Raw genomic sequence first — 26,298 nt, 5'->3', positions numbered from 1 at the left:
TACCATACCCTGTGCCTCCACCAGCGCCATTGTGGAGGATTTTTGAACTGTTATTTAGCGCATACACTGGACACTTTTTCAACTTTTCTCCCATATAAGATGACTCTCCTTACCTCTACCCTCCATAGTCATTATTAAGGCTGCCCGCCTACAGCCCTCACACATTTCCACTGCAATTTAAAAAAAAGAGTTATTGTCTGTGTGGTGTTGTCATCGGTAGTCATTTTCTGTGATGTATTATTGTATTCTACGTGTATTTTGCTGTATACAGTCTGTGGCAAATGCGCTTAAAAAAATTCGGCGACTCGCCTCGCAAGGCAAACTGCATTTTATTTATTGAATTTATGTGAAAAAAAATAGTTTTGATTAAACAGTGAGTTTAGCTTTAAGTGAAAAATGAGTGGCCCTAACGGCATGCTATACGGAGGCGATGAGATAGGGGCACTTGTCTTCGATCCTGGGCATCACTCGTTGAGGGTTGGATATGCTCAGGAGGATACTCCCAAAGCTGATATACCGGCGGTGATAGGGGTGGGTCCTGCTACACATATACCGGAAACTGAGGAGAAGGTTCCAGATGGGAATGTAACACAAACCTGTGAGTAATCTATATCTTTGTTAGCGTCTACGGGCTTAGTTACCAGCGTAACTGCCTACCGTTCGCGATATATTGTATACTTATAGAATTAATACCGTTGCCCGCAAGGAGCAGCAATACTGTTGGAGACTAGCCTTAGAATATACATAGTAAACGAGCAAGGCCAAATGAGTAATCTCTTTTAATATAATTTTTTTTTGCAACAAATTGACGTAATTTTGCATAAATAATGGTTTACAATGAATTTAGTATGTTATATGTACTCTGCGAAAATGGCAGCCGCAGGTGAACTTATTGTTCACCATATGTCATGGAATTCCACATAGGAACCCTTTAATATAGATATAGTTCATTAGCTTCGACTCTTTTCAGAAGGATGCATTGTTTCTATCTATAAGTAAAGAAAGATTTTCTCTCATTTATTTAGTGCTTTCACGTATAGCACAATACTGTACTTACAATTGAGTTGATAGGCCAGAAAAGAAAGAAGCCTCTTACAAAGGGTAAGAGGCTTCTTTCTTTTCTGGCTTAAAAACCCAGTTTCACATATGGCAAAACAAATCTGTAAATCTCACTAGCTTTAGTTTAAAATACTAGTGTGCATATAAAGTATGCATTAAGCTGGCAGATGATATCAAATGAATAAAATTTCCAGTGGGAGTTACAAAGAACTTAACCTGAAGTTTTCGTAACTCATACTGGTGATTTTCTCCACCATTAAAGCACCAGAGTGAGCTTACGCACACAACTGGTTCTCTACCTAGTTGCTATATACTACCAAGAGCTTGCAGCACTTTGGTATATTATTTTATTTATTGTATTTAATAGTACATTTAAAAACGCGGTGAAAGCATATTATCTTGCACAATAATGACAACATTTATTATACCTTGATTATGTTTATTTTTATTATCTATATGTTCATCAGTATTCATGTATGATTGAGTATATATTAGTTTATTATTTTATATTTATTAATTATATTTTTCTTATTTGTGCAATTTTGTTTATGTATTTGTATTTAGCTATTTGAATGTACGTTTAAAATAATTTTACACCACCTTTCCGCTCTCTCTCATCTTGTCCTAATCCAAAGGTTGCCTGGCAGAGATCGCTACTAAGCGATAAGGCCGCCTTTTGTATTCTACTTCTGTCTTAATATTTCTATTTTTTTTTGTTTTCCTAACTTCATTGTGGTGTACAAATAAAGAGTTAAATAAATAAATATATTATGTGTTTTCTCTAAATTGTATGGTCATGTTAAGTTCAGTGCATTCATATACACTGAACTTTCACATAACTTAAATAAGATAAGATACTGAAGGCACCGTAAGTATCTGCATCCCTATGTGGTTGATATAAAGCGCTTTGCATCTTTGTTTCTGATTTGCCACTGCAAGGATCTGGAACCTTCCAGCTTCCAGTGCCTACAATATGAGTACCTTCAAATCAAGAGTGAATAGGCATCTTCTAGGCAAGCGCGCTGCTACTTAGGATGCATTATCACATACCATCAGGTGTGATTGCAGTCTAGCATAAAAAAAAAACTATAAGCATAAAAAATAAAAAGACAATGTGCAATTATGGTTTGCCAGAGGCAGGTGGATGTTAAGTACTGGACGTAGCCAAGCTATTGATCATTTAATTGACTAAAGTTTTATTGTTATATATCAAAGACATCTGCAAAAGTAACACCCTACTCAATTTAATGAAAAAAATGTAATGTAAACCTATTTATTTGTTACTAGCAACCAAAAAGGATGAGCTCAGATACTACATTGATGTCACAGAACTGCATGTTCCACGCCCCAACATGGAAGTACAGACATACATGAAAGATGGGCAAGTTGACAACTGGGACCTGTTTGAGAAGATGCTGGACTATTGTTACTCTAAGGTAGGATGGAGTTTCAATGTTTGCACACATCAAAATTTGGGGGATATAAGACACAAATATTGCTGTTAGTGTTATCTAGATAAAATGCAGCAAATTTATTAAGTACAGTCCTAAGTTTGTTTTTGTATTTTTATTTTATTGATATTCTTTAGATTTACAAGTGAACTTTACTAATATCTGGACAGCAGTTTGGTGAGATATTAAAATTAAGTCTTTACAATTTTATAAAAGTTTATTAAAGATTGCTGTTAGCGTGGATCCCTCTACCTAAAAAAATATCACCACATCTTCACAAAATTTCTCAGAAAGATATAACAAAAAAGATTATTTAAATTGGTTTAGATATGACATAGGTATGGTGCACAAACTTCATCTCCTATCACAAAGAAACAGGGTAACTTCAGGCTAATTCTGAAGATTCCTTAAGAGGGAAAAATCCAGTGCCAACCAAAGATGCAGAAGATAGACACTACATTTGAAATAATCCTAATAAATTCCAAATTTCTCTGCCAGGTCATTAGATCTCCATCGGAACACCACCCAGCTCTCTTCACCGAAGCAGTTTGGACAACCAGGCCCGCAAGAGAAAAGCTCGCAGAACTGCTCTTCGAGAAATACCAGGCACCTGCGTTCTTCCTTGTAAAGAATGCAGTATTAGCAGCCTTCGCTAATGGGAAGTCCACAGCTTTGGTTGTCGACGCTGGTGCTAGCCAGACCTCTGCAGTTCCTGTTATAGATGGGTAAGTTTATCCTACTGATTAGGGCGCCGGTAGAACCTGTTTCTCAATCACGGATCTAGAGGGAACTGTTTACTGTATATAGATATACCTACATGTACATAGGCCACCTTGGTCTAGTAGTTAGTAAGTGACTAAATGCATCCACCAATGCGGGCCCTTTACAGCGGGCGGACCACAACATAGATTGATAACAAGTGACTATAGAATTCATCATTAGTAAGATGCAGTCTAAGATGGTAGAGAGCTAATATTTATCATTGTTTTTATTTATTTAATGAAAAATATATGGCTTAACAAAAACCCAATCGCTTTTATCCTTACACCGGTATTCATCGTTCAGCGCTCGGAATTATGAGTAGGTAAGTATTTTTTAACTCTACATACAAAATATTATGGGTGAGTGAGGGTACTTAAAAATAATGATTGTGTTGCAACTAGTACTATTCATGAAACCTGTTCCGCATATCACTTCCTTATTTGAGTTATATGGTTGATCATGCCCCTATGATTTCTACACAGCTAGATTAACCATGCATAGGTTCTCAATAGACCAGAGAAAATTCACAAATTCTAACTTCCCAAAATGCTATGTTTTTTTATACAAGTCCTGCAACATCGGAATCTGTAGAACTCAATGACTCTTTGTTTTCAGATATGCCTTAGTAAGCGCCGCTGTGCGGTCCCCAGTGGGCGGTGACCACTTGGTGGCACAAGCGAAGCACATGGTCACCAATGCTCACATACAAATGTTACCCATTTATAGTATAGCAGTAAGTATCTTTTTAAAGTTGACTAATTTAATAATGTTTTTATTTTCCACACCACATGCTCGACGATGCTTACATATGATATGATATAACATATTTATTTATTTATACACTTTATTCCCACACCACAAAAAGAAAAAAACAAGAGGAAATTTAAAAAGTAGCATACAAAAGGCGGCCTTATCGCTAAGTCGCTACTAAGCGATAAGGCCGCCTTTTATATCTCTTCCAGGCAACCTTAGGATTAGGAAAACCAAGAGAAACCAATTGGTGGGGTGTGTTATTATTACATACATACTTACAAATAATTACACACTTATACTTATAACACTTAAAATAATAATAATATTAATAAATATAAAAAATAATAAACTAATATATAATACACACATCACATAGCCTGGTATCCAAAGGTAAACGTCATTACATTTTATCAACACATTACAACCCAATTCTCACACAGTATCATATTACATCACAACTTTTATGGTTGTAAAGTGATTTGAATGAGGAACATCATCAAAATATACACATCACATTTGTGTATATTTTTTTTATGTATTCGTATGTAGTTATTTGAATGTAGGTTTATAATAATTTTACACCACCTATTTGTTCTCGCTCTTGTTGTCCCAATCCTAAGGTTGCCTGGCAGAGATCGCTTTGAAGCGATAAGGCCGCCTTTTGTATTCTACTCCAGTTTTTCTCTATTCGTCCTTTATTTTCCTAACCACGTAGTGGTGTACAGATAAAACGTTTAAATAAATAAATAAATCCGAATAGAACTTGTTATATATTATACTGTGGCTTCGAAGAATGATAGCATCACTGTCATTCACATTTAATAAAAAGGGTATTGTTGGTTACATCTTTGGCGTCTTGAGTGATGTAAGCTATGCAACGACACGGGTAAGCGGTGATAGCCCATTGGGTAGCAGCTCGACTTCACTTTCGGGGGTCCGAGTTCGAATCCCAGCTACATAACTTTAAAAAGTGCGTTTCAAGTAATTCAAATATCACTTGCTTCTACATTGAGTTCTACATAATGCTCTTAGAGGTGTTTGGAGTCCACCATTCCGCACTGGACCAGCGTGGTGGACTGCGGCCTTAACCACTTCTCATTGTGGGAGACCTGTGCCCTGTAAAGTGTAGCTAGTAAAGGATTTATATGATGAGCGTCAAGATGTATCCAATATGGCGGATATGTCAAACAAAACAAAGGAAGTCAAAAGACATGTTTTGAGTGTGTTATAAACATTGTAATTCCAAATTTTCCATACAATATATTTAGAAGTGATGAAACTGTTTGTCTGTGGTGGTATTTTAATTGTTTTTTTTTTAAATTATTTTTTTTTGTATTTTTTGAGAGCAAAGAAGTAATCCGTGAAAGGGAGCGTGCCAGATATACGCTGAAAACGCTACCCGCCGGTCTGACGAACACGTGGCAACAGTACATGCTGAAGAGGCAGTATGAGGACTTTGTGCACTGCGTGGCACAGGTGAGCCACGGCTTTAAGGAGGGGGAGTTCGAATCCCATCACGCACCTCTAACTTTTCTTTGTTATATGCGTTTTAAGCAATTAAAGTCACTTGACAGACAAGTTGTGGGCTTCTTCTTAGACCAGGACGCGTTTGGAAACCTCGTAGCTTTAGTTTTAAGTTTACGAATGTGGTTATCGCCATCATCTCACTACCGTGTAATTCTTATGTACGCATCAAAAGTGCCACCTATGGACCTACTTGAATAAAGATATCTTTGACTTTGACTTACTTCAACGGTGTAGGAAAACATCGTGAGGAAACCTGCATGCCCGAGTTCTCTATAATGTTTTAAAAGATGTGTGAAGTCCACCTATCCACATTGGGCCAGCGTGGTGGAAAAAAACGATTGCAGTTAGCTGAACACACAGTTTACTTAAAACTTAATTTTTGCCAAGTGTGATATTTATTTAATTCCACTACAAGTTAGCCCTTGACTGCAATCTCACCTGGTAGTAAGTGATGATGCAGTTATAGGTGGTAGCGGGCTAACCTTTTAGGGAGTATGGTAGTCATATCCCTAATATTAATATAATATATTCCATATCTCTCCAGGTATCAGAGTCGGTATATGACGAACGCACCGCGGCGTCGGTTCCCGCGGCACACTATGAATTCCCTGGGGGCTATCACCAGGACTTCGGTCCCGAGCGCTTCAAGCTGACCGAGTGCCTCTTCGAACAGAGCCTGGGTGCACCACATTTAGGTAACTCGCAAGCACTGAGCAAAATTTCTAATTTCAAATTTAATTATTGCTTTTGGGTCCTTAGACACAGATTTTGTGTTTTTAAGTATGAATTAGTCAAATGATGTTATCAATACAATAAATAATATAATATTACTGGACGGCCGATTGGTGCAGCGACCCTGCTTTCTGAGTCGAAGGCCGCGGGTTCGATTCACACAACCGGAAAATGTTTGTGTGATGAACATGAATGTTTTTCAGTGTCTATTATTAAAAATATTTATCAGGTGATATACCTTGGGCGCTGGCGCCACTCAGTGTCCAATCGCCGAACAGTTAGCCTTGAAATTTTGACGACCTACCTGGCGCAGCGGTGAGCGCTGTGGTTTTAAAGGAATTGTGGAATTAAAGGTCCCGGGTTCGCCCCGGGTCAATTTTCTCTGGTCTGGTCTGGTGGGAGGTTCAGTCGTGGCTATTTACCACCTTACCGACAAAGAAAACAATTTTGGGTTTTTGTGAATGTAGCGTAGAAAGGACCCCTCCCCCCTTTCTGTGTTTAATATCACTACCATAACTAAACTAACCATACACATTTTATTTGACTATACTGCCTCGTTATCGCATGAACAAACTGTGCAATTTTTATAGATAAATAGCCTATACCAATCTCTGAATCCTAAACTATCATATCTATTCTTAAATTTTTCTAAACCGGTGGTAGAGTCACTTACAGACTGACTTGACGTTTCAAAAGTTCTTATATTAGCCCTTCTTGAAATAAATTAATTTTTGTTTTTAAATTTTTAATTAAAAAAAAATTGAGCGTTCAGATATGCAGGTGGCGTTGTGTTTAAAATTGAGGTCTTTGGTACGGGATGAAAAATGTCTGCAATGAAGCACTTGTTTCCGCAGTATGCGCGGCCGCGGCCGCCTGCGATGCGGACGCCAGGGCGGCGCTGTGGGGAGCCGTGGTCGCGTGCGGCGGCGGCGCGTGTACTGGCGGCTGGCTTGAACGGCTGAGCAAGGAGTTGAGCAGCCGGGCGCCGTCCGCCCACCGGCTCAAGACGAGTGCCCCGCCCGCCCATCATGAGAGACGATTCGCCGCGTGGATCGGTAAGATAACGTGCAACGTAATCATAAACAGAGTGCCGTGTATCTTATGAAAATTAAGCTTAACATGCTATACTTCGCGAAAATTAGGAGAATCTGTATGGTTTAATTTATATTATTTTCAATCCCAGTACCCTCTTTACATGTTTCGCTCCGACACCGGAGCATCCTCAGGATATGTTGACTTTAAAATATTGTAAAAACAACAACCATGTTATGAAAATGTTGACTTTACCAATTATTATGTGGAGTATAAAGATTGAAGAAATTATTAATTACGCCATACAGATTCTCCTGCTTTTCGCGGAGTATAGCAAGTTAAGCTTAGTAACGCTGCTTAAGACATCCAATGCATATTGTGTGATTTCCTACCTAGAATAACTTACTCAATCGAAAGTTACGATACTGGAAACAGGCTTGTCACTAGATGGCTTTCTTAAATCGTAGTTAACATTCACGCGATCGCATAGGTAAACTTAATTAGAAAATTTCACACTTTGCCCTCAGTAATTATAATTCGACTAGCTGTTAGCCGCGTTCTCCGTTTGCGTCTATTACGGTCTTTTACAAATCCCGTGGGAACCGTTAGTTTTCCTGGGATAAAAAGATATATGTTACTCAACTGATTGTTTGCTTAGTTAGGTCGTGAAGGAATGACAAACAAACACTCGTATTTATTATATTAATAGCGCCATCTGTTGCATACTTACTCAATCCAGTCAACTAGCTACCTTATACCGCCATCTGTTAGAATCTTATCGAACTAACAGATACTTATTCCTTATCTTGTATTCCAGGAGGTTCAATACTCGCTTCGATCGGCTCGTTCCAGCAGATGTGGATCTCCTCCCAGGAGTACGACGAGGGGGGAAAGGGGCAACTGGAGAGGAAGTGCCCCTAGGATTAATTGTGTTCAAAGTGTTCAAAGCGAAGACATTGGATATAGAGAGATGTCACCGCCAGTTCCGCGTTTATTGTTTGAATTTCATTTTTACCAATGTTAGCAATGAAGTGAAGAAACAGAGATTTTTTTAGCGTTTCACCCGGTGGTAAGCGTTGATGCAGTCTAAGATGGTAGCGGGCTAACCTGTTGGAAGTATGTAGTATGTATGTATTTGTATCAAAACCATATAATCCTAATCAGTTTCTAACTGGCATCGTACTGGAATGCTTAATCGCTTGAAGGTACGTATTTGTTGTAGGGTTCTAGCTCAAAGTCTGCTTCATACCAGAGAAAGTTCAGAAACTGAATTCCCGAATTTTCTCAAATTGCCCGTTGATACCTCCACTCATAAGACTGCCGCGTTCATTACTACGCCAGTGTCTTAAAAATAGAGGCCTGTCCTTTATCCACAGTGCAAATGGCTGTGTTAATCTCAAACCATCCAATTCAGTTTAGATTAGAGATTTGTGTACAACTAAATTGACCAATGTCTTCGTTTTGCGTATTCTATGTAATTTTAATGAATTTAAGAATTAAATTGTATTATTTTATTGTATTTCGTATGTGTATACTAATGAATATATAAGTAACTACTTAATTTTAAGTAATTATTGAGTTCTTTCATTTGAAACCTATTTTTTTTAAGTGATACTCTTAAGGCTATCGTACACCGGGGATGGTAGAGAGAATTGTATCTACTTACATAGTTGTTAAAAAAATATACTATGCCACTGAAAGATACACACTCTGACACGTCTAAATTATAACTTTGCGTTATTCGCCTTACAGCGCGAGGTTTTGTTCGGGGCGAACCCCTCAGTTTAGTAAAAATATATTGACAAGGTTCACTCAAAATAAAACAGCACAAAGATATTCAGTCTGTTTATTAAGTTCCGCGTCCGCTGAAGGACCACACACACGGGCGATCCCTCTATGCGACCATCGAAAATGAAATATTAATAACTAGACACTATAAATGCCCTTTAGCACTTAATGCATATAAAAGACTTGTCGCCGAACGAAGATTCGGAGAACGAGAAATCGTTCATTTCTGTTTTTCTCTACGGCGTACACTAGTTTTAAGCATAAGAGGCAATGTAGTTTAAAAATAACAATAAAGTAGCTAACTGTTACAAATGTTGTTCAAGTATCGAATAACAATTGATGTGCTCTGATGCCCGTTTTCACCTAAGCCTAAATCGGATACCTAATAATTCCAGTTTCACTAATCCTTAGGTGATGACTTACGAGGTTAGGCGCCATCTAAATTTACGCCGATTCGACGGTGAGTACCGTTTAGGTAACTCGTAAGTGACAGTAGATGAAAAAATATTTAAATAAGTTATATTCTTATAAAAAAAATTTACTAGCAAAAGGTTCATTCGCGGTGACAAGGTGATGCCTACACAACATTTCTAGTGTCTTGTTATTAAGATTTCTGTGCTTGAGACCATGAGTACTTAAAAGCTGAGTACCGCTTATCGCCCAATATGACAGTTGTAAGCTGATGTCCTATATTTTTAATGATTCAGGCGATGTCTATGGAAAAAAACGTTTCAACGTTTCATTCGTTTCACGTTTCGGTTATGTATGCCCGGGAATCTCCTTCGTTAGTAAAACCGGGCATAAGTTTGTCTTCGTAAATTGTTCTCACAGGTAAGTACTGCGCATTTCACCCTATACATACCCCTAATCGTTTCTACTTGGCATCATAGTACATTGGTGTCCAGTCTTTGTTGGTAACTAGCCAGTAAAATCAAACATTTAAAATCCTCACTAATATTATAAATGCGAAAGTATGTTAGTTTGTTTGTACGTCTTTACCACCCTAACAAGGAAACCAATCCACTTGATGTTTGGGATATAGTTAGTTGAAAAGAACGAGGAATAACATAGGCTACTATTTATTCCAGGAAAATAAACGGTTGCTACAGGTTCGGTAAAAAAAACTATAATAAACGCGGGCAAGGCTAGTTTATTTCATAACAAAATTCAAAAAATTATCGCCATGAATAAACAAACACTTTTGTATTTATATTATTAGTTTGTATACTCAATGTTTGGATATGCGACCGGACAATGGACGAACACATCCAACCGTAGTGCCCTGATTAAAATTAAAAATTATATATATCAGATAGGAATCGTCACAACACTCACTTAGGGGTGGAATTTCAAAATAAATAAAGTAGATTTCACTTCCACAGCAAAAAGCAAACGAGTAAAAAGCCTTGTGTGCACGGCCGCGTTTGGTACTGCGAATTTCACCCTATACATACCCCAAATCGTTTTTGCGCGGTATGGTAACTGGCCAGGACCGAAGCGTCCACTAAACCATAGAAAATTAACTATTATTTAAAGAACTCCGTACAAACGAACGCACAGTCGCACGCACTTCATACATGCACGAAAGTACTGCCTGCCCTAAAATTATTACAGTTTGTATGGGACGCTTTTTCATCTTTATGCCTACACTGGTAGAGCTTGTACACGCAGAGTCTAGTGGCTCTAGCACGCAGTGACGCCGTGCTTTTCCTCGATGTGAAGCTTGAACTCGTGGCGCTCCGAAGACTCGAAGCCGCACGCGCCGCACACGAGTACGTCCGCCTCGTGCACCTCCGCACTGTCCAGTAGCCCTTTGCCTGGCGACAAGTAACGCACATTTTATTCTATTTATTTATTCGTAACTAGCTGGTGCCCGCGACTTCGTCTGCGTTTGATTTTGTACTTTGATGTGGCATTCAATTTAGTTGTAGTTCTAAAAAAATTTAAAGTATTCAGTATCGCTAAGCCTTCAATAAGGGGTTTGCTGCTGTCCTCTACCTCCAACCACATTCATCAGATCTACACAAAGTTTGGGCAAAATTAAATACATATTATAACCTCTATAGTACAAAAATAATTATTTAAATCGGTTATAATTTGTCGGAGTTATGGTGTAAATCGTCAAACACTTTCATCCCCTATCCTAAAGGAACTGAGCTTAATGTCGGGATAAAAAGTATCCTATATTACTTCTAACACTTCCAAAAATATGTGTACAAAAAGTGTTTCATGAGGCGATCCTCATGAAACACTTTTGTACACATATTTTATAAATGTCAATGTAAGTTTGTTTGTTACGCTTTCACGCAAAAACTACTTAACCGATGTTAAGTAGTTTTTGCGTGAAAGCGTATCAAACAAACTTACATTGACATTTATAATATTAGTAGGAATTAACAGCGTTACACAATAAGCATAAACGATGATATGCCGAAATTAGTAAATGGCTTTCAGTCTAATAGCGGTTTTTATATTCATTTTAAAAATTACTGAAATATGTGTGTACACTACATATAAACCGTCCCTTGAATTACTCTATGTATTGCTAAAAAATTGGAAAAGAGCAACTGCTGAGTTTCTTGCCGGCTACTTCTCGGTAGAATCTGCCTTCCGAACCGGTGGTAGAGTCACTACAAACAGACAGACTTGCCGTTTCAAAAGTGCTTATATTAGGCCTACTTGAAATAAATGAATTTTGACTATTGAATCAAAAGAAGCATATTTATTGACGTGACAACGTCTTATAAATTGGTTTGCCGGGTGACACTTCAAGAAACTGCGTTACGCTCCGCTCACGTTATGCGCTCACAATGAGAGCGAGTGAGAGGCACGCGTCCCTTCCACTCGGGCATGGTTAGCCCGCCTAAGAGCGAGAGAGACAGACATAAAAAGTGAAAGGCACGCGTCCCTTTGTAGTAAACGCTGTTTCATTGTACGCAAATGTATTGCAAGTTATTGTATGTATATTTGTATATAAATACGTATGTATGTGTAAAGGTAAAAATAAAATTTTGTTAATATGAAATTCAGTGCGAGATTCTTTGTATAAATTAATGTTTTAAATATAATTCTTTGTATAAATAAATGTTTTAAATTGTTACTATTATTTCATCCTTCTTCCTACTATACGAATGAATATTCACATTAAAATTATTTTACCACTCAAAGTCGTTGTCACGTAAAACTTTCGCCCGTATACCGACTTTACAGGCAACCAATTTTTTTTTTCCATACAAACGAATTCAAAACATTCAAGTGTTTACTAATGACAACCCTATTGAAGATAAAAGACCAACACGCGCATAGTACCTATGCTACACGACGGGTACCTGATAAAGTGACAGGAGTCACATGATTTTTATTTTGCATGTGATGTTAAGGCAGTGGTATACTCAAAAACTATTAGCGTTTCGGTTTCACAGTTAAGTCTCAGAGACAGTACATAATGTACCTCTAAAGCCTGTGAAGTATTATTTCGGTTTTCATTTACACGCTATATATACTATTTTGATCAAGATAAATCCATTAAATAAAGTACTATTTGAATAAAGACTTACTTGTGCTCACTGTAGTGACTTCAAAATGTCTATCTTTGACATGTTTCAATAGCTGAAAATAAAAATAATAAATACATAAGGTAAGTCAAAATTCCGGTGGGGTACTAAAGAATTCATAATAATGAAAAAAAATCAAAACTTCTCCTGGAATTATACATTCAGAGAAAATATAAATTACGCGGTGACAACCATAACAACAGCTGCAGACACGTGCACGTGGTTTTTGACCAGGCTAGGCATAAATCAGGAATATGGGATCAATTAAGAGAACCTCCTTATTTACGGGTTTTATACAACTTTTAGGGTAGGCAATGCTTTTGTGCATATATAAAGGGTATTCCACTTATCATGTTTTAATGCTTTTCATCTAAGCTGTGTTAACATTTAAAGTCATATGGGGGACTATAAAATGTCTATAGAAAAAATAAACAATAAAGCACTGTCAAAAGTACGGAATGCAGTTGTTGATAGGGGTACACACCTGTGAATGGTTGTTACCCCTAAAGGGGCAACGCGCACATTGTAATGTGATACTGGAGGCTCGGACCCCCGCCCGCCATTTACCTCCACCGCTCGCGTGTTCTGCCGCCTGCAAATAATAAAACATTCATCATGCTCAGTTTTAACTTGATACAATTGTACAAACAAAAATGACAAATTTTAATGATGAAACTTGGTTTTCCGATAATGATATATCTAGATAATGCGTTATAATAAATCTTTCAATGTATTAAATACCTTTTTCTATTGTTAGAATACAGTCTACAAACGCAGAATAAGGCGAATAAAAATTTTGAAAAGATTTTTATCTTGTTACGCCAAAGAAGTATAACTTCTAACGCGTGAACATAAGTCCACACATGTTTTTTATCTCTCTACTATATTTGATTGACTTTTATTGACTCTTTTATTAGTCTGGTTGAGTACTACAAGTATGAAAAGTTTTATTTGTGAACGTGGATCTTAAACCTGGCTCCACAACTGTATGAACTCGCCATTTTATTATTATTATAACTCTTTATTTGTACACCACATTAAGAATTATACAAGAAAAAAGGAACATAAAAATAGAAGTAGAATACAAAGGCGGCCTTATCGCTTAGTAGCGATCTCTGCCAGGCAACCTTAGAATTAGGAGAAAAAGATAACTACCTGCAGGTGGTGCAAAATATAAAATAAATACATACGAATAACTAAATACTAATAAAAAAATTCTAAATTTAAAATTTCTTAATTCATGAAGGTCTATCACAGGCATTTATGAAGCGTTCATACATATATAAATAAAATAATAAATAAATAAATATACTACGACAATACACACACCACCATCTAGCCCCAAAGTAAGCGTAGCTTGTGTTATGGGTACTAAGACAACTGATAAAATTTTTTAATGAATAATATACATAAATACTTAGAATATACATATAAATACCCAGACACTGACAAACATTCATGTGCTCATCACACAAACATTTTCCGGTTGTGGGAATCGAACCCACGGCCCTGGGCTCAGAAAGCAAGGTTGTTGCAAATTGCGCCAATCGGCCGTCATACATATATGTTTACATAATTGTAAGGGGATGGTGATAACTTCGTTCGCCAACTTAAACCTAAAGCTACGAGGGTTCCAAACGCGCCCTGGTCTAAGAAGAGCCCACAACAAACTTAGCCGGGTATTTTTTTTTGTTATCACCATCTCACAGTTTATTTATATTAAGCTATGAAGCTAGAGTAATTCACACCCAAGCTTTTTTATCGTTTAAGTAATCCTTAATATTATAATATGATTTTTCTGTAAGCTTACGTTTTATATAAACTTTGAACTTATTGAGAGTCAATCTCAATTTTTTTAATTTTTTTTTTTTAATACATAAACTATAATAAATATTTAAAAAAAAACTAATAATAAACTATATACGAATAAATACTTAGATGAAAGTAAATAAATACTACACATTTTCCTTTTCAAACATAGTGAACATTTTAGACACTGTACCTTGTGTGCAGTTAGTTCTTTGATGGCGTTGCACTTAAAGTTGCACAATTTGCAAGAATACAGGTATAGTTTGAAGTGCGGCGAGGCGAGTAGCTCGTGCGGCGGCGGTAGCTGCGTTTTGCGGCGACGGCCGCGGTTCGTTGTGGGCGTGTGAAGCGACATTAGGGCCCTAGAATATATTTAATTAGTACTAGCGTACCCAGCCCGGGATACATTTTGCTTTATTTTATTTAAACAATCAACTTACATCATTAAATTTTCAATTTAAGTCTCATAATATATTAAATCATTTATTTCGCTCCGTATTCATTCTCTTCTATTCCCTTCTCGAGCGGGTGAAGATCATTATCTACACCCATGTACACCCAACAATAGAATATCATCATAGTAAATAAAAGCTGTATTTGATAGTTTGACAGTTCAAAAATAGGAGTGCTCCGATCGTCACCAAACTTTACAGGATTACTCGCCAGGTCAATCCGGAGATTCCCTGAAACTTTCATTGAAATCGGTCCAGCCGTTTCGGAGCCTATACGGAACATACCCACACACTTTCTCTTTTATATATATAGATTACATTATTTTTATTTATCAAATGTTTTGGTTGATAGAAATCGTGAAATCTTTTTCGGACACTTCTTAATGGCATAATATGTTGCTTACTTTACTATGATTATTCGTTGTACAGTATGAAATTTCCTTTTAATTTAATTTTACATCCTAAAGTTTTGGCCACACCGTCACTAATTTTTCTTCGCACGTCCGAAGGTTGGCTGGTAGAAAATGCTTTAGCATTATGTCCGCCTTTTGTAAACCGTTTTTTTTGGGTTGTGCAATGAAGTGAACAAATAATTAGTTTGGCCATTCAAAGGAGCAATACTAAATCTTAGGAACTGTGCCTCGCTGCGGTGGTTTCGATGACGTTTTAGGTTTTATTCAGTTTTATATAGTTTATTATAGGTTATATTTATAAAAGAAATAAATAAATAAATATAGAACGTAAAAATAAAATAAATAAATAAAATTATTGATTTGATTCATAGATTTTAAATCTGACATTGCAAATATAAGTGGGATTTAATTTGATCGCTGCTAAAGCATAATCCTTACAGGCCCATATGGTTTCTGACAGTGACCTCGTAAGACCATCTATCTCGCTCTATCATACGGTTGTACTATGTTCTGTCTCTGTCAGATCGCCGATCTTTAGTTATGTATATTAAATCTATGATTTGAATCACGAACTAAGTTTTTATTTTGAGTTTAAGCAAACTCTCTAATGTAAGGACATCCCAGCTGTTAGGAATATTATAAACAACACTCACTTTGCTTTCTGTAATGATTTCGCCCTTTCTAATATTTCCAATGGAGTTAAAGCGGCTTGCTGGAACAAAGAATATAATTCATTTTTGTTAGTTTCAGAAATCCTTATCATATAAAAAAATAGCAATAACACTTTTTGTATGTATTTAATAAATACTGTATTACTCGGTTAAATTAAGTATTTACTTAAGGCACTACGTTACTGAATCGTGATGTTTTAAAACACATGTGCATAATAACGTAAAGTAAAAAACACGCGTGATGTAAACTCTCTTACCTCTTTTGGTTTTTCCGGTTCCGGTTGCGGTAGGGACGACTGAAGGAACACCAAGGGGCCATCGCTACCTTCCATCACCACGTACGAATCTGGGTCATGTTCTGGAAACATGGATGTATGCACACAATGGATGTTATTTTACATTTGTATTTTAAATTTTTACTAGGTACATGCTTTGCTCTTGACGGCCGATTGGCGCAGTGGGCAGCCACTCTGCTCTCTGAGTCCAACGCCGTGGGTTCGATTCCCACAACTGGAAAATATTTGTGTGATGAACATTGATGTTTTTCAGTGTCTGGGTGTTTATCTGTGTATTATAAGTAATTTATTTATAGAAAATACTCATCAGTCATCTTAGTACCCAAAAAACAAGCTACGCTTACTTTGGGGCTAGATGGCGATGTGTGTATTGATTTTGAAATATGCTCCTATTGGTCTTAGCGTGACGATATATAGGCTGCCTTCCTCGATAAACAGGCTATCCAACACTGAAAGCATCTTTCAAATCGGGCCTGTAGTTCCTGAGATCATCGCGTTCAAGTAAACAAACAAACAAACTCTTCAGCTTTATACCACGTGTAACGGAATAACGAAATACCGTTAAAGGGCATAAGTATATTTTAAAGGAATGACCTTGTAAAATATTAATATAAATATACTACGACAATACACACATCGCCATCTAGCCCCAAAGTAAGCGTAGCTTGTGTTATGGGTACTAAGATGACTGATGAATGCACTTAAGTACATATAATATACAGATAAACACCCAGACACTGAAAAACATCAATGTTCATCACACAAACACTTTCCAGTTGTGGGAATCGAACCCACGGCCTTGGCCTCATAAAGCAGGGTCGCTGCCCACGCGCCAGCCAGCTGTCTTAAATCGAAAGCATATTTATTTTTTCCATACAAACTAATTCAAAACATTCAAAGTGTTTACTTTTGACAACCCTATTGAAGATAAAAGACCGACACGCGCATAGTAGCTACGCTACGCGACGCGCAACTATTAAAGTGACAGGAGTCACTTGATTTTACTTCTGCATGTGATGTTAGGGCTGTATCTGATTTTTTTTTTAGTAAAAACTATGGCAATGGTTTATTTCGATTTCACAGATAAGTCTCAGAGACAGTACATAGTGTACCGTTCTCTTGCTATAAGTATGTCTACGTAAAGGTTGCCTATATTGCTTGCAGCAATAAGGCCGCCTTTGCATGTCTACATTTCTTACTGTATACTCCTTACTGTTCCTTTTCCTGGATGTTATATGTGCAATAAAGTGTAACTTGTTCTTCTAACGTAACCCAAAGCCTGGGAAGTATTACTTCGGTTTTCGTTTACACGTTGTATATCTATATATAGTGGACCCCCGGTAGTCCGACAAACATTTTGCAGGGCAGTGTCGAACTATCGAATTCGTCGGATTATAGAGTACTGCCTAAGACGGATTATAGTCCGGATTTTTTTACAAGAGTACCTTGTAATCCGACCACAATAGTGATGGTGCGTACAAGTTGTAACTTGTTCAATCATGCTTAGCGAATACGTATTCAATAATAAATAATAGACCATGTCGGAAAACAGGGGGCGCCGGATTAGACAGGGGCCGGACTACCGCGGGTCCACTATATATAGATATACAACGTGTAAACGAAAACCGAAGTAATATAAAAGAAAGTTGTGTTAGATACACCATTTATAGCTCAAGAACGGCTGGACCAATTTTTATGATATTTGATTTTTTGGATTCCTCTTACACCGGAATAGGATAATAAGTATTGAAATATAACATTGATAAACAAAAAATGATCCAAAATGATATTTTCTAACACATACTGGCTGCAGTATTAACAAATGCGAGTTACGATACGATATGTTGTTTAACGTGTAACGATTCAGTACTTCAGTTCGTCCAAGGAATTCGTTAGGTAGTCTATACAAAAAACGTAACAAAAAAAAAAAAAAATGATCCGCAGTACGAAGTTCGCCAGGACAGCTAGCTAAGTATAGAAACCAACTTACCTTCACCATCATCGTTGGACAGCACGCACGTGACGGTCTCTTCACCACCGCTCTCGGTGTCATCGTTGCTGACGAGGCGGTACGACTCCTGCCCATCGTCACACCTGGATGGTGACAAATTAAAAAACTGTTTGTTACGTAATCCTCTTTTATTTTTATTTAATTATAGTTTGTAGTATCTTTTGTATTTTTTTTTTTAATTTATCTCTTTAGTTTTAGGTTCTGTATATTGAAGAACGTCTATATTTCATGATGCATGCAGAGTTAGCCTGTAAGTGGGGTATACAATGTAAAATTCAGAATATTACCGTTATGTTTAGAAAAATTTTAAGGCATTGTATATAACGTTGGCTTCCTAAATAAATAAAATAAATAAATTAATTAATTTAATAATAATTATTCATCATCAACTCATTATCGGCCCCGGGCACGGGTCTCCTTCCACAATGAAGCCATAGCCCACCACGCTGGCGCAGTGCGGATTGGTGGACTCCACACACCTTTGAGAACAGTATGAAGAACTTTAAGGCAAGCAGGTAACCTCACATTTTCCTTCACCGTTGAAGCAAGTGATATTTTAATTGCTTAGAACGCACATAAATTGGAGGTGCGTGCTGGGATTCGAACTTTGTCCCCTGAATGTGAAGACGAAGTCCTACCCTATTACCGCTGGTTTTAAGGATGAATGAATGAATGAATGAATACACTTTTATTGTACACCACATAAACATAACAAATTAAAAGAAACAATTTAACAAAAGGTATACAATTTGGCGGCCTTATCGCTACATAGCGATCTCTTCCAGGCAACCAAAGGCGTTAAAAACAGCTCAAGAAGAGAGGTAGGCGGTGCATTTAACTGTACTGTGTTGCAAATAAACATGCATAAACCTATATATACAAATATAATATGTACATATAACAAACTTACAATAAAATATATAGATATATAATAAATTAAATTTTAATTATATATAAGTATATAATTAAAATTTAATATTTTTGTTATTAATCAATGTATATTAATCAATGTACCGTGTTTTTAATTTAACATGATTGTGTAAGAACATAGTTACTCTTACTAGTAGAGAGTAAAGTTATTTTAATGATCTTGTTCTATTTATGTTTCTTAGTCTACTTTTTTGTTCACGTTTCAATTGGTATTAAAAAGTTTATTTAACTAGTATGTAAGAAACCAATTGGTTCTGGCTGAGGCTATAATAATATATATATTTTTTAATAATCGTTCGCCTTAAAGTCGTCCCAAAATATGACTTCGACCCACCGCGTCGCATCGCCCGCCACTCTGATTATCAAGCTAGTCGTGTGTAGTATCATGGTCATTTAGAAGCTTTATGGTAGAGAAGAAAATACTTACTTCACGAGGGTCAAGTTAAGTAAGTCTACAACAACGTTCTTATCGGAGTCCAGAACCTGCACGTATTTGAATTGATCGTAGTTACTGTTGTCATTGTCTGCCAATATAGAATTTTCTCTCACCGTTTGGAACTGAAAGTAGAGAAATAGTCATTTTAATGCTGAAATACTGAAAATAATTTACTACGTCCCACAGCTTAGCATGGATGCGCTTAAAATTCAAAATTTCTTTATTCATGTAGGCCTATCACAGTCACTTATGAAGCGTTCATACATATATGACGGCCGATTGGCGCAGTGGGCAGCGACCCTGCTTTCTGAGCATTGGCCGTGGGTTCGATTCCCACAACTGGACAATGTTTGTGTGATGAACATGAATGTTTTTCAGTGTCTGGGTGTTTATCTATATATTATAAGTATTTACGTATGTTATTCATATAATTATTTATCTGTCATCTTAGTACCCATAACACAAGCAACGCTTACTTTGGGGCTAGATGGCGATGTGTGAATTGTCATAGTATATATTTTTTTTTTATATGTTTACATAATTGTAAGGGGATGGTGATAACTTCGTTCGATAACTTAAACCTAAAGCTACGAAACTTTAACAGTTTACGTTAACTTTCAAAAGGAGAAAAAAAGACCCCTGATTTTGAAATAATCTTCATTGGTGCTCTGCTCATATTGGTCTTAGCGAGATGATATATAAGCTTTCCTCGATAAATGGGCTATACAACACTGAATGAATTTTGATTAACAAGCTATGTAATAAGGCATTGTTCACATTATAACTCCGACCCACCGCGTCGCATCGCCCGCTACTGATTACCAAGCTACGTAATAAGGCAATGTCAAGCGTGGTATCATAGTCATTTAGAAGCTTTATGGTAGAGAAGAAAATACCAACTTAACCCGGGTCAAGTTGGGTAAGTCTACAACAACGTTCTTATCAGTTTCCAATAATTCCTGACGTCATAGCGTTTAAGTAAACAAACAAACTGTAGTTGTAAAAAGAAGCCTCCTTAATAAGCATGCTATGTTCAATGCTATCTTTTATTGGACTACAAGTTAGCCCTTGACTGCAATCTCACCTGATGGAAAGTGACGATGCAGTCTAAGATGGCAACGGGCTAACCCGCTAGGGGCAAAGCAATTATATTAAACCCATACCCTAATCGGTTTCTATGAGACATGGTGCTAAATCGCTGCACGTCTTTGACGGTACGGTGGTAACTAGCCACTACCGACGCCTCCCACCAGACCAGACCAGAGAAAATTTTGGAATTATAAATTCTCAAATTGCCCCAACCGGGGTAGGGACCCAGGACCTCAGCGTTCACCACTGCGCCAAGGAGGTCGTCAAAACTATATAAGCTATAGCTATGTTGCTATTGAAATATTTCTATTCAGAAAATCAGATCGAAACACGAGGCTGTGCGATCAAAACAGAAACCAACACCATTTCACATTATATGTGTAATAATATTAGTAACAGCGAATATCCAATGTCATCTAAGAGAAAACTCTTCAATCTTAGTTCTTGTCCTGACTTACGGATGCCAAAATGGGCGCTTACACAAAAAAAAAACCCCTCCAAAAAGTGTAGCAAGATGTGCAAAGACTTCAGAGAAATAACTAAGCTTGACTGTCACCCTTACCAAAACGTTAAAAAGGAGATAGACAATCACAGTGGCGCAGGGTTTTCGACCAGGGTATGCATAAAGCAGGTAAATGGCATAAAATGGCAAAACTCCCCTGCAATACGAGTTGTATAAAATAATTTGGGTATGCAGTGCTTTTGTGCATGTATGAAGTGCACGCCACTGGACAATCATATGCTTCTGAAAGGCGAGAAATTAACCAAAGCTTTGACCGAATGGGAAGTTAGGGATGGCTCAAAATGAAAACGGAGTAGGCAAAGAAAGCGCTGGGCTGATGATATCAAGCAGACGGCAGGCAAACTATAGTCTAGGAAAGCTCGGATGCCAGGCACATGGAAACAAAATTCAAAATTCATTTATTTCAAGTAGGCCTAATATAAGCACTTTTGAAACGTCAAGTCTGTCTGTTTGTAGTGACTCTACCACCAAACTAAGGTAATTTTGGACCTACCAATGCATAAGTTTAAAGAATGTGTTAAAACACATTTATTACAGCGAGGTTATTATACAATTGATGAGTTTCTTAATGACAAGGTTGCTTGGAAGCATCCGGCTCCGCTTTCATCTCTCACAAGATAGACAAATGAATGTTTAAATATAAAATGTAAATTTTTGATGTTGGAAAAGAGCAACTGCTGAGTTTCTTGCCGGCTTCTTCTCGGTAGAATCTGCCTTCCGAACCGGTGGTAGAGTCACTACACACGGACAGACTTGACGTTTCAAAAGTGTTTGTATTAGGCCTACTTGAAATAAATGAATTTTGAATTTTGAAAACCCACTCAAACACCTGGACGAGGCCTATGCGCCTGGAGACTGGCTGATTACAATAAACTGAAGTGTGAGATATTAGTGTTAATAATTAATATTTATACATTGTACATACTCTGTAACAGCAATAAAGGCTTTATTTATTTATTTTTAATATTAGTAAGCACTCACTTTACTTCGCTTTGCAGGTGGCATATCCACTATTTCTAAATGGCCTGAAAGAAATAATTAAACATTACAATCATCATCGGCCGACTGGCGCAGTGAGCAGCGACCCTGCTTTCTGAGTCCAAGGCCGTGGGTTCGATTCCCACAACTGGAAAATGTTTGTGTGATGAGCATTAAGTGTTTTTCAGTGTCTGGGTGTTTATATGTATTTTCTAAGTATTTATGTATATATAATTCATAAAAATATCCATCAGTCATCTTAGTACCCATAACACAAGCTACGCTTACTTTGGGGCTAGGTGGCGATGTGTGTATTGTCGTAGTATATTTATTTATTTATTTATTTATCATCATTACCATCACTTCAACCGATTGTAGTCCACAGCTGGACAAAGGTCTTTTGAAGAGAGTTCCAAAATCCACGGTCCTGGGCCCCTTGTTTCCAGCGGCTCCCAGTGACTCGTTTGATGTTGTCTGTCCACTTTGTTGGGGGCCGACCAACACTGTGTTTGCCTGTGCGGGGTCGCCATTCCAACACCTTGGAAACCCAACTTCCATCGGTTCTCCGAGCTATGTGCCCTGCACATTTCCACTTCAGCTTAGCAACTCGCTGAGCTATGTCGGTAACTCTGGTTCTTTTACGGATCTCCTCATTTCTGATTTGATCACGTAGAGATACTCACATATACACAATAATCATCAGCCTATTAAATTTTCTCTGAGCAAACCCACCCCATTGCTCTAATGTAGGTTTTTGAGCTTTAATAATATCAAAAGTTGGAACAACAGCTTAATAAGCTGATACTGAGAATTTTTAACAGAAAAGTCTCAATAAATAACCATTCTTGTCCCAGGAATCTAACCTGGGACCTAAGGATCCGAGAGAGTTTAACATGCTAAACACTAAACCAAGGAAGCAGTTGGCTACTGTTATATTTTTAATAGTGTGCTGTTCATTTCTTGGTGGCGTGCACTTCATACATGCACAAAAGCACTGCCTATCCAAAAATGTATATATAACTGGTATAAGAGTAGGATTTTTGTCGTTTTATGCAATTTTCTTGCTGTATGCATACCCTGGTAAGAAACCAATTGCACGCCACTGGGGGGAAAGGTATGTCAAATATAAGCATCTACATCATTTGTTTACCTTTTCCTAACAAAAGTAAAACCAAGTGTGTAGTTTAATTATTACATGTATACATACTGTCAAGTTTTGCTACCTAGCTCAATAAACGTGTTACTATCGAATATCGTATTATTTATACACAATAGCTACACAATAATAGATGACAAGGATTATGTTTGAAAATAACGGCCACCTCTCCTCGTCAGTAAAATACAACTGTTAGTAGACTCTACAATTAAACTAAATTTATGTTTGAGTTTTCAGTTTCAGATTTTGAGAGTGTGGGTCTGAATCCCAGTTCTAACACCATATTGAAATTATTTTATAGAGAAACGGACCATAGACGGAACATGAATTTACAGAAAGTTTATGGAGACAGTCATTTTTCCTGGAAAATAAAGTAGCCTATGTTACTCTCCTGCCGTTTCAAATAATTATACAATAAATCAAGATGATTGGTTGCTTGGATAGGGCGTAAAGGAAGGACAAACCAACAAACCCACTTTAACTTTATCATATTAGTAAAGATGCTTATTTTATTAGTAATTGGTAGCTAGTAAACAGGCTCTTACCATCTTTATATTCAGCTGTTAACACTGTCGGTTCAGATTCGGATGATTGCTCATCATCTGACATGATTTATCTGAAAACAATGACAATAATTTTAAAATTTTTATTGTATAATTATTTAGTACCAAGTGACATAATCATTGACAAGAAAAGATGAGGAATACCTCTTTATGAGATACTTATAGCACTTGGCAACCTGGGTGGTGTGCTAAGCTTCTGGAGTGAGCTCGGCTGGCTGGAACAACCCAGTGGGGAGCCATACCAGTGGCACTACGTACGGAAGGCTCCGGCCAACCACATACAGAGACAAGAGGAAGAAGAAGAAGAGATACTTATAGTAATATTATTTCAAAGGAATTTTGTTCTTTAGCTAAACAAAATGTTTCTTGGACATTTACCCTCTATGCATGTTGTAAAGCTGTTGCATAGTTATCTGTATACCATCTATCATAAAATTAACAATATTTAACTAGATATCATCATTAAGAACCCCTTACCAGGGCACGGGTCATCTCTTGAATGAGAATAGTTTTAGCGGTAGTCAATGACGCTGGCCAAGTGTGGATTGGTAGAATTCATGTGAGAATATTATGGACACTCAGGCATGCAGGTTTGCCCACTATGTTCACCTTCACCGTTAAAGCTAGCAATATTTTAATTGCTTTCATTAAAAACACATTACTCTGAAAAGTTATAGGTGCATCAAGGGCCTCTAAGTTGGTCTCTTGAAAGCAAAGTTGAAGCTTTGATGACTAGGCTTACAAACTTTACACTCAATTTATACTGGAATATTAAAATGAAAACATCCAATTGCTGGGCTTAGCCCACCATCTCTGGAGAGGTCATTACCTGTGTTTACTATTTACCTGTGTGGAAAGCTCGTAACATTACGATAGTAATTAAGGTTTATAATAAGAGTATGCATTTCGCAAGCACACTTATTGATGTTGTTTATTACAATGGAAATATCATTGATCTCATTAGAATTATCCCTTTAGCGGGTAACTACATAGTCGGAAAATATAAGAATTTAATCCAATTCTTGGTTTTTATGGCAATTCTGAACTGTAAAAAGTTAAAAACGAATGTCAAAATAAGTCAATTCAATAAAAAATCAAATTGCAACACCGCCATACCTAATATAATTTAATGATTGCAACAATTTATTACTCACATTTGATGGCAACAATAGATTTGATTTCGTGAATATATTGATTGGATTACACTTTATTTCGCTCTTATTTAATCACAATTGCCTCGCCCTAAGATAAGAATATTTACATTATGTTCTATTTCATAGTTTCACAACGCCATTTTATTTCGCACAGGCGAGATTTCATCAAATATTTAACGAAATGTTGCCAGTAACAAAAATACTTATTTCAATCATTGTTCATTTCAATGGTTTTTTTAAACAATAAATAGATATTTTTAAATTGGTAAATTATCGAATAATAATGTAATTTTTTCTATAACCCAGAATTCATTATTATCGAACATTATTAATTTATAACTTCAGTTTTAACTTCATTTTTATTTTAAAGAATAAATCAAACAAAATAAAAGACGAACGCAAGAGCAATTTTAATGACGATAACGATCATTACAAATTTATTTAATTCGTCGAAGCAAGGAAGTTAATTAACAAGCCATCCCATGATTCATTCACTGGAATGCTTGATCATTCATATTGAGCCATAATCTTGAGTATAAAGCTTACGAAATAAAGTTATCTCGTTTTCTGCTATAGCTCTGTCCTACTCTAAGGTTCAATGTCAGTTGGTAGAGAGCAAAAATGCGAACAGAACTGTACCGAATCAATATTATTGAAGTTTGAAACTCTACTGTCTCTTTCACTGTTATATCCATAAAGTAACATTAAAAACTTAAACAACGACATAACATTCGTTTCGTATATTTTAACATTGTTTAAATTTGTATCAATAATTATTAAAAAAAATTACTTTAGAAATAAGCTTAAGATCTTTATTTTGAGGTGGTATAAAGGAGTAATTTGACTTGGAATTCTGGATCCTAACTCGCGCTATCGAAGTTTGTAAAGCCGGGGAGTATATATAGCCGGCAATTTTAGTATCCGGTGGAAGGTCCGTAGCTACTGAGGAAGCCGGTGCTGACAGGGAGCCGGTCTACTTCCCAGTCGCCTGACGAAACGCTATTAGATATAACTATTTAAGCTGCGTAGTAAATCATATGAAATGAGATTAACTTAATTGTCGCATATACGCATATACGCAGATATGCAGATACGCAAGAAAAATGATAAAGAGAGGCTTCTCTGCCTCACCTTTACTTGGTAGCTAAATATGATCTTT

At 36.8% G+C, this 26,298-nt stretch overlaps 2 protein-coding genes across 3 annotated transcripts; one reads left to right on the top strand and one right to left on the bottom strand.

Moving 5' to 3' along the window:
• Positions 1 to 284: 284 nt before the first annotated feature.
• LOC120624990 (actin-like protein 6A) lies at positions 285 to 8,890 on the top strand. Its single transcript, XM_039891883.1, has 8 exons — positions 285 to 598; positions 2,347 to 2,495; positions 3,009 to 3,235; positions 3,888 to 4,005; positions 5,370 to 5,501; positions 6,097 to 6,247; positions 7,139 to 7,339; positions 8,134 to 8,890. Exons 1-8 carry the CDS (start codon positions 397 to 399, stop codon positions 8,235 to 8,237), a joined length of 1,284 nt encoding a protein of 427 aa, XP_039747817.1. The 5' UTR covers positions 285 to 396; the 3' UTR covers positions 8,238 to 8,890.
• A 258-nt stretch (positions 8,891 to 9,148) lies between these two features.
• LOC120624991 lies at positions 9,149 to 25,293 on the bottom strand. 2 transcript variants are annotated; one of them, XM_039891884.1, is made up of 11 exons: positions 25,140 to 25,293; positions 23,968 to 24,038; positions 22,270 to 22,313; positions 19,668 to 19,798; positions 18,290 to 18,393; positions 16,261 to 16,361; positions 15,986 to 16,044; positions 14,661 to 14,829; positions 13,143 to 13,250; positions 12,662 to 12,713; positions 9,149 to 10,921 (listed from the first exon to the last, which is right to left on the bottom strand). In XM_039891884.1, exons 2-11 carry the CDS (start codon positions 24,029 to 24,031, stop codon positions 10,788 to 10,790), a joined length of 966 nt encoding a protein of 321 aa, XP_039747818.1. In that variant the 5' UTR covers positions 24,032 to 24,038; positions 25,140 to 25,293; the 3' UTR covers positions 9,149 to 10,787. The 2 variants fall into 2 exon arrangements, with proteins under 2 accessions (XP_039747818.1, XP_039747819.1); XM_039891885.1 differs by lacking the exon at positions 25,140 to 25,293 and adding an exon at positions 24,832 to 25,010.
• Between the last annotated feature and the right edge of the window lie 1,005 nt (positions 25,294 to 26,298).

Source organism: Pararge aegeria, chromosome 7 (assembly GCF_905163445.1).
Source record: "Pararge aegeria chromosome 7, ilParAegt1.1, whole genome shotgun sequence".
Taxonomy (NCBI): Eukaryota; Metazoa; Arthropoda; class Insecta; order Lepidoptera; family Nymphalidae; genus Pararge; species Pararge aegeria.
This window is presented reverse-complemented; position numbering and strand designations above follow the sequence as displayed.

What these genes read in the sequence shown, in the direction of transcription:
- LOC120624990 (XM_039891883.1), top strand. Translation starts at nt 397, where the DNA reads ATGAGTGGCCCTAACGGCATGCTATACGGAGGCGATGAGATAGGGGCA. An exon ending in TGGGAATGTAACACAAACCT is followed by an intron (nt 599 to 2,346) that starts GTGAGTAATCTA and finishes ATTTGTTACTAG; the next exon opens with CAACCAAAAAGGATGAGCTC. An exon ending in TGGACTATTGTTACTCTAAG is followed by an intron (nt 2,496 to 3,008) that starts GTAGGATGGAGT and finishes TTTCTCTGCCAG; the next exon opens with GTCATTAGATCTCCATCGGA.
- LOC120624991 (XM_039891884.1), bottom strand. Translation starts at nt 24,031, where the DNA reads ATGTCAGATGATGAGCAATCATCCGAATCTGAACCGACAGTGTTAACA. An exon ending in AAGAACTAACTGCACACAAG is followed by an intron (nt 13,251 to 14,660) that starts GTACAGTGTCTA and finishes TATTATTTGCAG; the next exon opens with GCGGCAGAACACGCGAGCGG. An exon ending in AGTCACTACAGTGAGCACAA is followed by an intron (nt 10,922 to 12,661) that starts GTAAGTCTTTAT and finishes ACTTGTCGCCAG; the next exon opens with GCAAAGGGCTACTGGACAGT.